Genomic DNA, 16,240 nt, shown 5'->3' with positions numbered 1-16,240 from the left:
CTTGTAGACATCATATATTTGAATGATATTATCAAATAGACTATATAGGTCATTGAGGAGAGTGACGACTTGCAAGGGAGAGCTGAAGGAGCATAACTTAGTGAAGCCAACGATATCTGAGAAGAAAATGGAGACTGATTCAAAGCTTTCAGGTTCCACTGATCTTCCAGCAACAAGTTGTTCTCCTATAAAACTGGAACATAAATGGATGAGAGATAAATTCTGCCTCTATTCAAGATTCTTAAAATCATAAAAACATGCAAGTTATATACAATTTATCATCCCCATAACAAAATAGTTCTTTATTCTTCAAGATTGGATTTATTTACCACAGTATGTAATTGATCCATAGCTTTGCAATACAGCAATAATGTTATTTGTTTAAAAAATGTGTGTACTTCAAAAATCAGAATTTACGCCTGCAAATCTGATAAATTAACCTAAATGAGCTTTATTGGAAAGAAAGGATCAGGTTCCAGCACAGGAATACTACCGTAGCTACCAATTGATTTTCAAAGGAAGCCTCTCTGTATGCTCCATTGTGGTGGCAATATTTTTTTAAAAAATCATTCTAGTGCCTTTATAATGCAACCAGCCTAAGAGAATGGAGGAGGTTGGGGGGAGGTAGGTTGGTACATTACTGTAACAGGGTAACAGTACATATGGTCTTAGTTTGTTTAATTGCCAAAGCTCTTCCCAGGCTGGGAAATACTTTTCAGAACTAGGTAAACATTAGACAATCTATTGGGAGCCACATGCCAAAAGTAGTGAAAGTGGAATTAAAGTCACTGTTAGACAAAACCAAGCTTGGGGGAAGAAGGCGGGGCTTAGCAGTGAGAAGACGGAGTTTCAGGCCATTCCTGAAATTCCCCTATTCCGGAAGAAATGGACAGGTTGTTTACGACCCTAGCTGTCCCGGAGAGACAGTGAAGGTTTGGGGAGATCCAGTGACCTCAGAGACGTACGCAGGTCTCGGGGGGGGGGAGGGGCTCGGATTTCAACCCCTTTTGCCATACCTTCCTGGATTAGCTCTATGCTAACCGAAACTGCAGGCAGCCCCTAAGAATGGTAGAGGTGTTTCCAACTGGTAAGCTGATTTTATTACTCAAAGAGAGAGACGGTCCACACTAAAATTTAAGCTAATTGAAACCAAAGAACAGAAGAATCTAGCGGCGAATTGGTCTTTTTAATGGATTTATGGCTGGTGGTTACTCTACTTCTTAAATGTTTTGAATGCTGTTTACGTGGATAAAGGAAAGTTTATTTTACTTCAACACTCCCTCACGGCTCTCCTTAAGTGGGCTGTAAATCAATTTACTATAATTTGGCTTCTTATAACCTGACACTTTTACTGCTTGGCTGTGTTGGTCTAAGATCAGATAAGACTGCATAGCTCCCAGCGTGTCCCTACTTGCAATTTCATCTGCGTCACATCATGGCATTTGTACTTGCTTCAAGTGATTCATTTCAAAAGATTTTCTCCGCTTTTCAGAAGTTGTTTGATATTTATGAAAAATCTGAAAAAAAATCTGAAAAAAAATAGACTATCTCTTGTTTTTAACATCAAACTATGAAAGAAAGACCCAGAGCGTTGAATGTTTGAGTGCTCCTGAAATCCAAATGAAGAATGTCAGAAAGGAAGTTTCTCAATTTGCTGACACGCCGGGCGTCTGTTTTACTTCGGAGGCAGAAAGAGAAAGAGATGTAACGTTTGAAAATTTATCTCAAAAGACAGATTCCAGGAGGAATGAGAAACATTAAAGAATCTATACTTTATGAAACATTATTTGCAGAACTTTCGACACCACCCTTGAAAGTCAAAGACAAATTGATTGGAATAAGCCAAGGACAAAGTTATTATGACAGAGGCATCCTAAGCAAAAAGGTGCGAAGATATTTCTGTTTGGACTTGCTTATAAAAACGTTTGGGGAATTTGTTTTAGGAATGGTAAGAGGACTAAGGAAGTTTTGCTATTGGAGAGACATAGGCTGATAGACTGAAGAATATAATTGAAAATTAGCTAAATCTAACTACTCTTATTTGTAATAGATATAGCTAAATAATAATTGATATTGATAGTAATGTATATAATGTGGAGTTGATATGATAAATAACAATTGTATATGAGAGAGGAAGGTTGGAAACATTTTTGGATTATACATAAAAGGCATTAATTACAATAATTATCACTATTAAAAAACTAAATAAAATATATACAGTTAAATGTTAATTAATATGGGGAAATGTTATGATATATGATATAACTAAATATTATGGATGTTCAGCTAAAATAGGATATGAGGATTTGATGTTAATAGAGGATTTTACAAACAAGTAAATGAAATGTCAGCATGTGTTATGGATTATTTCTTTGGCATAATTAAGGATGAAGGATGTTTAAATAACTATAGTTAACTAAAAGTGGAGGTATAATGATGTTAATATGGTAAACATTTGAGTTAAGATATTTGAATTAATATGAGATAATGGAAGAGATGCACCAAAGCATGTTGTAACCAGCTGATATACTTTTTCTTTTTTATAATAGATACCTGTGTTCCTTTTTTTTCTTTTTTCTTTTTTTTTCTTTCCTGCCTTGTCTTTTGTCCTTTTTGTCTTTTTTGTTTTATTTTTGCTTTTTTTTTTTTTGCTTTTTCTTTTTTATTTTTTCTTTTCCCACTGGTGTGGGCATGTATTGTTCAAGATTATTACCTTTATTAATATTTTTAAATAATAATTACAGTCAAATGAAAATGGATATATGACGATGGTGATATGTATGAATATCTGAGTTAAAATGCTTGAGTTAATATGAGTTATATTTGTTGACTGTGGAGGAGATGTACCAAAGTTTATTTGTGATCGACTGATACACTTTCTATAGATGTAAAGCAAGATGTTGTACTTGTTTCAAATTAAAATTAAAAAAAATTTTAATTAAAAAAAAAAACCAAGCAAAAAGTTGGATGAAGCCAAACTAAATGTGGGTGGGTCTATCCTCTTGCACTTCGTGCATTTCTTTTCTTTTTCTCTCTTCTCATTCAATAAATTTTTGAGAGCAGTAAATCAAAATAATTGTAGGAGGCATTGAAATTAGACCAGGACTAATCTAGACCATGAAAGGAAATTGTGTGCTTTGAATTGCTCATCCTTTTCTAGAAAAAGGTACTCGTCAAAACTCAGCGGAGATCTCAGCTGAAAGAGCCGAGGTGGCGCAGTGGTTAAATGCAGCACTGCAGGCTACTTCAGCTGACTGCAGTTCTGCAGTTTGGCTGTTCAAATCTCACTGGCTCAGGGTTGACTCAGCCTTCCATCCTTCCGAGGTGGGTAAAATGAGGACCCGGATTGTTGTTGGGGGCAATATGCTGACTCTGTAAACCGCTTAGAGAGGGCTGAAAGCCCTATGAAGCAGTATATAAGTCTAACTGCTATTGCTATTGCTAAGTTTATTACCAAGTTTTTAAATAATCTGATGTTTACTATATGGAAGATTAAACTGCTAAACAGAAGCATGGATGAAGGACCTTTCATAGATTCAGATTTAATGAGATTAATTTTGAGCCATGTATATCTAGATTCTTTATAAAAAGGATGAAAAATTAGAATTACCATTTCCCTTTTGTAAGTAAGTTGCCACTATCATTGCCTTATTCCAAGATATTTTGAGACTTCATTCTAGATGCATTTAATTCTTAATAATCAAAGCTGTATTCTGACATAATGCCAAATCAGCAAACGAAAACAATCTACTGTATGTACTGAAACATTTTTCATATTTCTGTCTCCCTTTTCCTAGGAGTGATGTGAAAAAGAAGTTTCATTTCTAATATGTAAGAAGTAAGCATTGTCTGATTCTGTTGCAATGTATTTTGCACAAAGCAGACTTTCATTATAAAAATGTATCCAAATTTTTTCATGTTCTATGGAATTGATGTGATTTCAGGTATCGAGTGACTGAACTAATTATCTCACTTTCAATGGTCCATAAATATAGCCACTAATTTAGACCCAGCTCTACTCTTCCAAATCATAGTTTGTTCTTACTTTGCAATTTTATTTGTGGAAAATTATAGTACTGTACCTGCAAATTAGAATGCTTTAGTTTAAATGAAAAAGCCAAATAAAAGTTTATAGCAAATGAACGTACTAAGAATAGGATTCTCTAGGGTAAAGGGTAAAGATCGTGTCTACCAATGCATTTGTTCTTACATTCATCCTCCTGCCCCTCAGACCTCTGAGGTAAAGATTGCTCTGTGATCTACACTTTTTAATTATTAATCAGAAAAGAACTGGAATTGTAACAAAAATTATTCTACAATACATTGAGAGTCAATTTAGCTTGGGGCTAGACCTATTATGCAGGATGAAAACCTGTAGACAATCTACTCAGAAATAAAGGAGGAAAAAAGTGAAAAAAGATTTCCCTTACCTAGGTAACATGGTTGATAAAAGCGTTTCTGTTTTCTTTTTTTCTGCCAATAATAAGGTCGTTCTTGCTTCAACTACTTCTTCCAGATGATTTGCATATTTTTCCAGTTTATTAACCATGTTGTCCAAGATACTAAAATGGCTTTTAGAAGTGTTCAAAAAGCAAATATTAAATGAAACTTACTTTACCAGTCTACAAAAGTATAATGTAGGAGAATGTGCTATTGCTTCTGAACTTCTATTCATTAAAATATTTATTCTGTATGATTATAAAAGATTGAAAATGCCCTGATAACCACAACAATAATTAATTAAAACTACTGAAACTCTCCAGTAGTTTTAACTAAATGTATTGATAATACCTTTTTTCCCAATAAGTTATCAACCTAAAAATCAGATAATAGCGTATAAAAGTGCTCAAATTCATGTTCATTATGTATATCTTCTGACTGATCTAAGAGGCTCATCTTCCAGCATAATATTATTTCACCTTTTGGTACTGTCCATGGAATGTTATTAGCAAGGATACTGGAGTGGATTGCCATTATCAAAAGAGTGTGTCCAAAGATGGCTATATATCCTTGATTTAATATCCATTATTAATTATTATTATATACTGATTAATAATTATTAATACTGGATATTTACATATATAGTCATATTTGGATAGACTCTTTCAATACTAGAAAACTACTGGTTACAAAACTTCTGAGTAATCATTTTAATAAAACAAGAATAATAAACTTTTGTAGTCCTCTTTGCAAATAACTCCATTTCTTGGTTTGGGGGAGGCAAGCATGTAAGAATGCTGAACTATATATCTTTATTTTATTATGTATTTAGTATCTTCATTAAGAAACCAACACTTTAATATTTGAAATATCTTCATCCTCAATATCAAATAAAGAATAATGGTGAACAGAGATACTTTTGCTTCAAGAAAATATTTACCTATCAGGGCTGGCGTCTCTTAGTGCTGTCTTTATCTCAGAGAATATTGGCCTCTTTTCTGGATTTTCATTCCAACATGCCTTCAAAAGTTCAGTTACCTTGCAATTGCATTTATCTATTGAAATAGAAGGTCGCAATGGAACAGAAGACTTAGAGTCCTTGATTCTTTTTATTATTTCTGGAATTAATGAACACAGCAAGATCTCAAAATATTACACATTTTGCTTTTCATCAAATATCAAACCATAAATCATGACTTAAACTGTAATAACTTGTTGTACATTGTCCAAAGGCACTTGTTTGTGAGATGGGTTGCCATGTTAATGTGACAAATAAATGATTAACACATTGCATTAAGGCAAAGTCAACCAAATTACATTTATAACTTAGCACAGGTTTAGGAAGTGGCAAATTTAAGGATGGCATCTAAAATCTCAGATCTGACCATTTCTAAATCCATGCTAAGCCATAAATGCTATTTGGTTGGCTTTGGCTTACTGCAATTCGTGGATCAAGTTTTGTAGACCAGATGAATCTGGTCATGCATCTATTCACTAGAATCATGCAGATTCAACAACAAAGCAACTAATTTTCATTAATGCAATTTGAGTTTTTACTCTTTCAAAAAATAACCAGGAAATGGGAGTGGAATACTTAAGTAGGGTGTGTAAACAAAAAAGAAAAGAACAGGCCTGAATGTTGAATAATTTTCAGTAATAATATGTACATCTCATTTCAAATGGCTTTTATTTTATTTTTTTAAAAAATCAAGTTCCTTTTAACATAGCTCCCAATTTTGTTGCTGAAATTTAGTACCACAATGGGCAGATTTGAGAAAGCACTTTTTCAGACTGTTTACAAAGGAGGGAGGGGATTGTTTGACTTTCAAACAACAATCTCCCTCTTTTTACATACAAAAATATAATGGAAAAATTTAATTGGATGATGTCATAGTATCCCTGGGGAAAAACATTGTATGTTGTATTTGTGATCAACACCTCCCACAGCTTAGAAAAGAAACATATGTAGATCATAAGAACCATATCAATGTGGGACAGACTTGTTTAACAATGTAATGGAAGGTTAGCTGCACCCATAGCAGGCAAAGATCTATTGAAGAGATTCAGATTATTCTAAATAAAGAATTGCCAAGCAGTGACTTTATAAACAAATTCTAAGACATAATCTAACATGTAGGGGAGCAAAAGGCATGGTATATATTTTTCTTCTTATCAGAAGAAAAATATGTAGGGAAAGAGATAAAAGACAGAAACTAGCTCATTTGGAATACTTGGTTTATGAATACTTGGCTTTAAAAATGGTTGTCCTTATGGAAAAATAGAATCATGTTATCTGAACTGACAGGTTCAGGTAGAAATATCTCAAAATCGGATACAAGTCTTAGTATAGGGATGCATACTATTATTTTTTAAATGTTAAACATATTCTGTAGATTAGCTAGCAGACATACATGAGTACATAATACTTCCTAAGGACTTTTGGATTACATACTCTATCTATACATACATATAAACAGATTATAAATGTTTATATGTGTATTTGTCTAAACAAATTTTTCTACATATCAATGTTGCAGAATAAATGTCACAATTTATCACAATAAGAAGAAAAAGGAGAACCTTCTGCACTCTTATTTTGATCTTGAAATGGACCATCTTCATGATTGTATATCAATTCTCTCATAATAATAGCAAAACTGTAAATATCACCCTTCTGGGTGCCTTGAAATGGATACTCCTCCATTCTAAGCAATTCGGGAGCTGTCCAGAATAAATCTGCAAACAAACAAACAAATACAATGGGACAGATTAATAGGATGTGGACTTTTAGAGTTCTTGTTTCAAATACTAATGATATCTAAAGCAATATTTTAATGTTTCATGTTTTACCCCAAGTCTGACAAATTATGAGATATTTTTGGTGGCCTTTAGGAATAAGTGTTTATATATGATTATTGCTTATTAATACAATAATTCAATCCTATCTAGCCTGCCTGCCTGCCTGCCTGCCTGCCTGCCTGCCTGCCTGCCTGCCTGCCTGCCTGCCTGCCTGTCTACCATAGACATCAGAATGGTGAGTATGCAACAAGGTGATCAGACATGGCAGGTTCCGTATCTGGTTACTGCACATGATAATCTCAATATTTTTTCCTCCCAAAATATTTAAATACTGAGATGTTACAAACTAAATGCTTAGATGGTTGATGTTCTTTGGACTCCTAATTATATAGGGCTCTTACCAGCATAGTTCGTCTCTTCCTCTATTATTCTAGATTTTCTTCTGTATTTAAGTTCCCACAAGCCGAAGTCACACAGCTTGATTTGCATGCGACTGTCTACCAGACAGTTTGTAGGTTTTAAGTTTCCATGAGATTTCAGAGGGCTGTTGTGGATGAAGAACATACCCTGAAAAGAAACACACAGAGTGTAAGTTTGTGTGAGAGAGAAATGCAGAAATACAAAGATATTAGTATGATAGGGGGAATAATCTACAGATAGCTGCATGATTCTTACAGCAATAGGTAGATCATATTAAACAAAAGAAATTAGCAATATATAATATTTACCATGAACAGCAACAGCAAGTTTTCAATTTTTGATTGACTTTAATCATAATATAGTCTCTTTTGAGAGTGGGTGGCATACACAATTTAATAAATAAATAAATAAATAAATAAATAAATAAATAAATAAATAAATAAATAAATAAATAGTCTATTATAGCTTTTCATTCTAGAGCATTGTTTTTCCAGTACTGCCAGAACCTTTCTTTGACATCAAAATTAGGAATAATTATACAGATACTTGTCTAGAAATATGGTCTCTAGCAGATCCCAGGTTTATATATTAAATATCCAAATTCAGACCAAGAATTACAATCTTATTTATTAAAAATATAACTCAACCCAATAATAGTTAGCCCAAGTGGAATAACCTTTTCCCTTTATTTTCTTTGTTCTTAGAATTAGGATCTAAAGTAAATATACAATTAAGACGCACAGCCATTTCTACATCTACACATGTGTGCACACATACATCCTCACAAAGAGAGAGAATAATACTACTTAAAGAGCTGCCACACAACCATGACAAGAACAGAGATAATGTGTCCTCTAATTTTATTCAGTTGCTTTACTAATCAGCAGTTTTCAAACTGCTAATTTTTGTAGTACAACATGATTCTTCTACGCCATACTTACATTGACTATGTCATAGGCAAAAGAGATTTTGAAAATCCAATCCAGTTCAATAGTAGAATGTAACAAAACATCCTAGAAAAAGAATCAGCACAGAAATATTATGGATTTTTTGGGTGGGGGGCGGGGAAGATGGATTTCTGATTTATTCATACAATTTATCCTTAATCTATTCCATGTGTTTCTATATTAGCTCAATGTTTTTAAGCATGCTCTACATGATTTATTTATGTCAGTTTATTATAATGTAGTTTACTTATGAGAATTTCAAAACATTTACAATACATTTGAAAACTAAGAGTACAGTCTAAAGTTATAGCTTTTTGTTGCACACACCACTTTGCTGTTGCTCAGCTTAGGGCATGTCCATCAATTTGTGATGTGTCATGATGGCAACAGAAAATAATCTTATAATCTCCTTTGAGGGCTCAGAGCACTGGACTGAGAACAGGAGAAGAATGTGAGCCTACTCCTAGTTATCTATACAGAAAATACCTCAATTTGTCCTACTCAGCAATGGCAGTTCTAGTCTCGTTGAGCTTATTATCATATTTTCCTTGCAGAAATTCTAAGGATAAGACCCTCTAGCAGGCCACAGAGAAAGCTTTCTGATGTCATACCTAACAAAAAATCTTGCAAGCATCTTGCAGGAGTCAAGCATTTTTTGTTTATTCCTAATATACAGAGTCTAGGGGTTTAGTTTTTGATTTCTATTCTTGTCCATCAATGCCAGTATTGTAAAATGTGGCTTGAAAAACTGTATTGTTGAAGATCTTTTTGAAATACTTTCTCCTGGCTGAGATGCAATTATTGTAGTTTGGAAAATCAATGCTGGTAAAAGGTCACAAGTGAGACACAGTTTAAATCAGAAGCTGAATTTGTGCTTTCACATTATCCCTGTTTCCAAAGATATAAATTATATATTTATGTATCAATTTATGTTCTGAAATTTTATCACAACAAATACCAGTGATTGCTTTGTTTCATTTTTTATTTGATTTCATTTTTTATTTCAGTTGATTAAATGACATCACACTTCTTTGCTTCAATTGCATTTCTGATTTACTGTTTCATTTCTTGTTGTTCTAAACCAGATCCAAATGGGCAGACCAACTGTAAGACTTTTTTGAACTGCTTTTTTGAAAGAATTATAACTGATAATTTCCCAGTAACAGAACACAAGTACTATTAGTGTTTCTAATCCTTTCCAGATCTATCATTAAAATAAAAAAAATCAGTCCAGTGCATTTGGATCTGTTGTAGTATTGTAAGTCTGCCAATTAGTTTGAGGCTTAATTTCTTCTTCCAAAACGAGTTCATGCCTGAGAAGAATTTATGTGACTACATATTCAGCTTTATTTCACAAACAAGGTCAGTGTGTAACCATGTCCCTTCTGGATGAGCTATTAAGACTGCGTGCTTTACCTGTATAGTATTGTTATCTAAGTATGAGTTGGGAAAGAAGATTAAACAAGATTCAAATTCTTATTCTATAATACTGCATAGAATAAGATTTTGAAACTTGCTTAATCTTCTGTCCCAACTAATACTTATATGATAATAATAATAATAACAATAACAACAACAATAATAATTTTGAATGTTCAGTTGACTGAGTTTCATGTTTAATGAATAAAAGATCATGATTATTATTATTATTATACAATTGTATCACAGCGGCCAGTTGTTTCACTGGATTTGGCATTGGTTACTAGTCGGGCCCCACCCAGGGGCCTAGGACGTCGTAACGTATTTTCTTAATATGCGTGCAGATCCAAGCAGTGCGGCTTTTTGCATTTGACTGATGGTGATTTTGTCAATTTTTAACTCTTTTAAATGTAATTCCAGTGCTTTTGGAATAGCACCCAGTGTGCCAATTACCACTGGAATTACCACTGCTGGTTTGTGCCATAGTCGTTGAATTTCGATTTTTAAGTCCTGGTATCTTGCGATTTTTTCATGTTCCTTCTCGGCGACCCTGCTATCACCTGGTATTGCGATGTCTATGATTGTGACCTTATTTTTCTCAACCAGTGTGATGTCTGGTGTACTATGCGCCAGCATTTTGTCGGTTTGTACACGGAAATCCCACAAGATCCCGACCATCTGATTCTCCGTGACTCCTCCAGGCTGATGTTCCCACCAGTCTGCTGCTGCTTTAACATTATAATTTTTGCACAAATTCCAATGGATCACCTGTGCCACCGAACTGTGCCGCAACTTATAGTCAGTCTGCGCGATTTTTTTACAGCAGCTGAGTATGTGATCAACAGTTTCATCAGCTTCTTTGCAAAGTCTGCATTTGGCATCATCAGAGGATTTTTCGATTTTGGCCTTAATGGCATTTGTGCGGATAGCTTGTTCTTGCGCAGCCAGGATTAGTGACTCTGTTTCTTTCTTTAATGTACCTGTTGTTAACCATAACCAAGTTTGTTCACTGTCCACTTTATCTTTTATTTTTTCCAGAAATTGGCCATGCAGTGCTTTGTTCTGCCAACTCTCCATTCTTGATTTTATCACATTTTTTCTGTATTCTTGTTTCGTCTGTTGGGCCTTCAGTAGATTTTTGTTCTTTACTTCGATTAATAGATGTTCTTGACTTTCTTTTAAATAATCAGCCAGTGCATGTTTTTCTTCTTCAACTGTTTGCTTCACTTGTAATAATCCTCTGTCACCTGATTTTCGGGGCAGGTACAGTCTATCAGTATCACCACGTGGATGTAAACTGTAGTGCATTGTCATTAGTTTCCTGGTTTTTCGGTCCAAAAGGTCCAAATCAGCTTGTGTCCAGTTAACTATACCAGCTGTGTATCTTATAACTGGTATTGCCCAGGTATTTATGGCCTTGATTGTATTTCCACCATTCAATTTAGATTTCAAAATTTTCCTAACTCTGTTGGTGTACTCTCGCCTGACAATAGTTTTTACTTCTCCATGCTTGATGTTATCCAACTGCAGAATGCCTAAGTATTTGTAGGCTTCATTTTCTTTGCATTTAATTAATTGGCCATTGGGCATTTCAATTCCCTCACATGCAGTGATTTTGCCCCTTTTTATGGATACAGTGGCGCATTTTTCCATGCCAAACTGCATTGAAATATCGGTGCTGAATACTCGGACTGTGTTTGTCAATGATTGGATTTCTATTTCTGACTTTCCATAGAGTTTCAAATCATCCATATATAGTAAATGTGAAATTTTTTCAGCTTCTTTGGCTGTTTGGTAGCCTAATTTCATTTTTTTTAAGATTATTGATAGTGGGATCATTGCGATGATGAAGAGAAGAGGTGAAAGTGAATCACCCTGGAAAATTCCTCGCTTGATATTAACTATTCCGTAGATCTCATTCCCTACTGCCAACTCAGTTCTCCATTGTTTCATTGCCTTTTCAGTAAAGGATGTAATATTTTTGCTAATGCCAGTTGTTTCTAAGCATTTTATGATCCAACTATGTGGCAGTGAGTCAAATGCCTTTTTGTAATCAATCCAGACCATATTCAAGTTCGTTTTTCTGTTCTTACAATTTTCTAATATCATTTTATCAATTAGAAGCTGATCTTTGGTGCCCCTGCTCCTTCTTTTGTTGCCTTTTTGCTCTACTGGCAAGATGTTGTTTGTTTCCAAATAATCCATCATGTTATCTGCAATAATGCCTGTGAGTAATTTGAAGGTTGTTGGCAAGCATGTTATTGGTCTGTAGTTTTCAGGTGTTGTTCCTTTAGTTGCATCTTTCTGAATCAAGTATGTTTTTCCAGTTGTCAACCATTCATCAATTTGGCCCTTTTGTAAAATTTCATTCAGTTGCCTGGCCAATATTGCATGTAAACTGGTCAGATATTTGAGCCAGAAACCATGTAATTGGTCCTTTCCAGGTGATGTCCAATTCTTTACCTTTTTAACTCGATTTTTGACCATCTCAGTTGTTATTTCTAATACTTGCATTTGCTTGTTGCCAATGCTTTTCTCAAAGTCATGTATCCACTTTGCTTCCTTGTTGTAGTCCTTTGCATTTTCCCACAATTCTTTCCAGAATTCAACTGTGGCCTGTTTTTCTGGTTTTTCACTTTTGGTGTCACCATTTACATTAAGACTTTGATAAAAACGCCGTTGGTCTGATCGAAATTGCTGATTTTGTTTATATTGGATGATTCGTGCCTCATATCTTTCAATTTTTCTAACTGTTGCTGTTATCTGCTGTTTTACAATCTCTACAGCTTCATTGATGTTTCTTGTATCCAATCTATATCGTCTGATTAGCCGATCTATGATTTTGTTGTTTTTAAGCCGTTGCTCATGCATGTTCTTTAAGTTACTAGCATCTGCCCTTAATTTTTTGATTTTTTGTTCTAAACGGATTTTCCACTTTGGCTTTGATGCTTTTTCTGTTGTGTGACTAGGTACTTTAATTTTAATGCCTAGTTCATTAGTGACTATTACAGCTGCGCTGTACATTAACTGGTTTGTTTCCAAGATGGATCCCGGTTCAATTGTTGAAAACACTGCATTAACCATTTTCATGATAGGGGCCAAAATTTTCTTAGGCACAGTTTTTAGTGATGGTAAACGTTGCCTTTCCTCATTAAGCAGAAAATGCTCCATGATCTTATCCTTCAATTCTTTTTGTTTTTGAGTTAGTTCATCAGTTGGTTCAGTGATAACTGGTTCTAGTGGTGGTGATGTTATTTCCTCCCCGAGAGCTTCTTCTGGGAGTTCTACTATAATGTCTTTAGTTGTGTCTTGAGTATCAGTTATTTCCACTTGTGATATTGTTTTTTGGGTTTTGCAATTTGCCTGAATTTCCTCATGTTCAACTTCACTAAACACTTTATTCCGTATAATAAATCGCCTTTGATCTGCTAGTCGTTGTTCACTAACATTTGAATCTGGATATTGTTGTTTCCATAATTCATACATTCGCTTTAAATAGCCTCTTTTTTCTGGCTCTGAGTTGTAGTAACAGGCCATTATGGCACGGTTTTCATCTGCACTATATTTTTGTCGTTTTGTTGGCTGGTCCACTTGTAGCCCACTTGTCGACGGATGTCCAGGGACCCCAACATCCGCCGCGGCCCTTGTTAACCCGCGCGACGACCGATGCGGTATGGAATTCTTATTTGTTTTTTTCACCATATTGTATGGGTTGGCCGGGGTTTTTTTACGGGACCAGATGCCAACCTGACCCCAACCCTCCTCCTTTCTCATCCGGGCTTGGGACCGGCAACGGCGGAGTTTTATTATTATTATTATTATTATTAGTATTATTATTATTATTATTATTATTGGTAAAGCACACACTATTATTAATTCATCTAGAAGTGACATGGTTACACACTGATTATGTTTGGGCAATAAAGCTGAATATATATCAGTTGCTTTTCCAGGAAAAAGTATGATCATCAGCTACTAGGAAATGACTTTTCAGAAAAATGGCTTTTCTACATCTTTCTTTTATTAGATAGCTTACAGATAACCAAAGAGTAAAACCGGGAAAATGACTGACTGTTTAAAGACTGACTATTTAGGGCAATCCTATTTTTGGAGTAGCATACAATTTTCTCCTTATTCTGGCAGCCAGACAAGAGGTTTAATTTTATGTTAATCTCATTTCTGTTCGTATGACACAACTGATATCAATTACATATGTCATACAAAAAGGCCACAATGGTATATATAGAGAATTATAGACTTGATGTTAGTCAAAGGGTAACTATTTCATAATATAGAATATATAAAATAGAACTATTTTTAACAGTACTGTATAACAAATCCTTAGCCATTCTTTTGCATAATGCTTACTTTTAGACTTCCCTTCTTACAATAATGCATTACAATGCAGATATTTGGAACTTCTGGACATATTCCAAAAAAGATCACCAGATTTTCATGTCTCAATTCTCTCATCTGAAATAAATAAAATTTGATTAATGCTTATCAATTCTTAATTTCTTCTGCACAGAACCCAGCCTATATCGATATCAAACTCTATAGGAAGTCAATCAATCTTGATAAGACATTTGGCTCTGGTTCTGAATGGGATTGTATTTTTTGAAGGATCAGATTCACAGCATTGGTTACCAAGAATGCTTATCAAGTAATTCATCTCTTGATAAATCAATTTCTCAGTGGTCTTATCAATGTTTTACCAAAATTGTCACTGACATTGTAAAATAATTTTTATCCATTGTAATGGAGAAAATGTGTATTTTAATTGTTTTTTCTACCAGAGAAGAAAATAAGTTGGATATGAAGATTTTAAAATTAAAGAAATCATTGTAACTGTGGATAACTAGGCTCAGCAATAGAAGAAGTTACTAGAGGAAATCTTGCTAGCAGAATGCTCTATTCCCAAGAGGGTGTTGAGCTGAAGGAAACTAGAATTGATCATTTGAATAAGAGGAGAAGATAGTAATGTACACAAGCTACTAATGAAGTCATGTAATGTTGCCATTCTTTCTTTCAAATAATCTTCTATCACAAAAGTGCCTACCACCTCTAATAAATCAAGGTAAATATTTAATTTTGTGTGACTTCATTAAAACTATTCAGGTTTTAGGAGTACAAATTAAATAATAGAGTAGTAACCTAGGTACTAATACTTAATTGTAGTAGCAAGTTAGATATTACTAACCCAGGTTATAAACCTAGGTTCAAGTTTGAAATTCAACTGTAGAAACTGAAGATTTAAAGAAGACACAGATTTTCAACAAAGGATTTTAAAAAGCTGATGAAATAGACATACCATTTGAATTTCTTGAAAAACTGATGGTTTCCAAACCAAGGCATCTGTTTGGTTATCAATGAACTTGACAGCAACAAGAATACCCTGAAATAAAACCCAAAATGGTCAAACAAAAGGTTAGAAGAAGAAAAGCTTATATTTTGTTTGATTTAACATAGAAACCATCTTGGAATAGCCTTGGAACTGAAACATCACTTCCAGATGGGCAAGTAGAAGTTCCTACTTAGTGGAGTGAATAATAAATATCTCCTCTATCTGTTTCTTTTCAACATCTATATGAAGCTACTAGGAGAATCCTATGTTGGCCCAAACAATATGCTGATAATACTCTGCTAGACATATCTCTCCCAGGCTGAACAGGTGACGTTACTGAAGTACTCACACAAGGCTTTTATGATTTGGATGTGGAAGAAAGGTTGACTTAATCCCTACAAGACAAAATGATTTGGGATTGATGGTCCATGAATTTTAGGGACATTATATCTTTAAGTATGAAAGGGATTTTATTTGGCAGTTTTTGCACAATTACTATTATCTAGATTTCTAGATACAACAAGCTTTCCTGGTCAGGAGGCCCTGCTCAATGTCTTACCCTGGTCACCTCTTGGTTGGATTTACTGCAATGCACTCTATGTGGATCTTGCTTGAAGAACATCCAGAAACCACAAATGGTGCTGAGTGCAGTATTGGTTATCTTAATATGCTTAGGCCACACTGCAACTGTTGCCAATTGCCTTCTGTATGTGATTTAAGGTATTGGTGGTTACCCTGAAGGTCCTACATAATTCCAGACTTGCTGATGGGGGCACCTTTTCCTGTATTCTTCTGCCCATCCAGCTAGATAAAATAGTGCCAATTCCTGTAGAGGAATTCAAAGTCAACCTTGATAAAGGTATGTGGGATG

General features: G+C 34.4%; 1 protein-coding gene across 1 annotated transcript in view; it reads right to left on the bottom strand.

The window, feature by feature from the left end:
• Positions 1-16,240, bottom strand: part of LOC116514145 (guanylate cyclase 2G-like) — a 61,976-nt gene that overhangs the window by 10,029 nt on the left and 35,707 nt on the right. The window contains exons 10-17 of the mRNA XM_032225610.1: positions 15,337-15,420; positions 14,394-14,498; positions 8,601-8,672; positions 7,641-7,806; positions 7,021-7,176; positions 5,381-5,558; positions 4,431-4,571; positions 1-193 (exon numbers count right to left, since the gene is read on the bottom strand). Coding sequence (XP_032081501.1) covers positions 1-193; positions 4,431-4,571; positions 5,381-5,558; positions 7,021-7,176; positions 7,641-7,806; positions 8,601-8,672; positions 14,394-14,498; positions 15,337-15,420 — 1,095 coding nt within the window. The remainder of the gene's footprint in view (positions 194-4,430; positions 4,572-5,380; positions 5,559-7,020; positions 7,177-7,640; positions 7,807-8,600; positions 8,673-14,393; positions 14,499-15,336; positions 15,421-16,240) is intronic.

This window comes from Thamnophis elegans, chromosome 10, assembly GCF_009769535.1.
Source record: "Thamnophis elegans isolate rThaEle1 chromosome 10, rThaEle1.pri, whole genome shotgun sequence".
NCBI lineage: Eukaryota > Metazoa > Chordata > Lepidosauria > Squamata > Colubridae > Thamnophis > Thamnophis elegans.
This window is presented reverse-complemented; position numbering and strand designations above follow the sequence as displayed.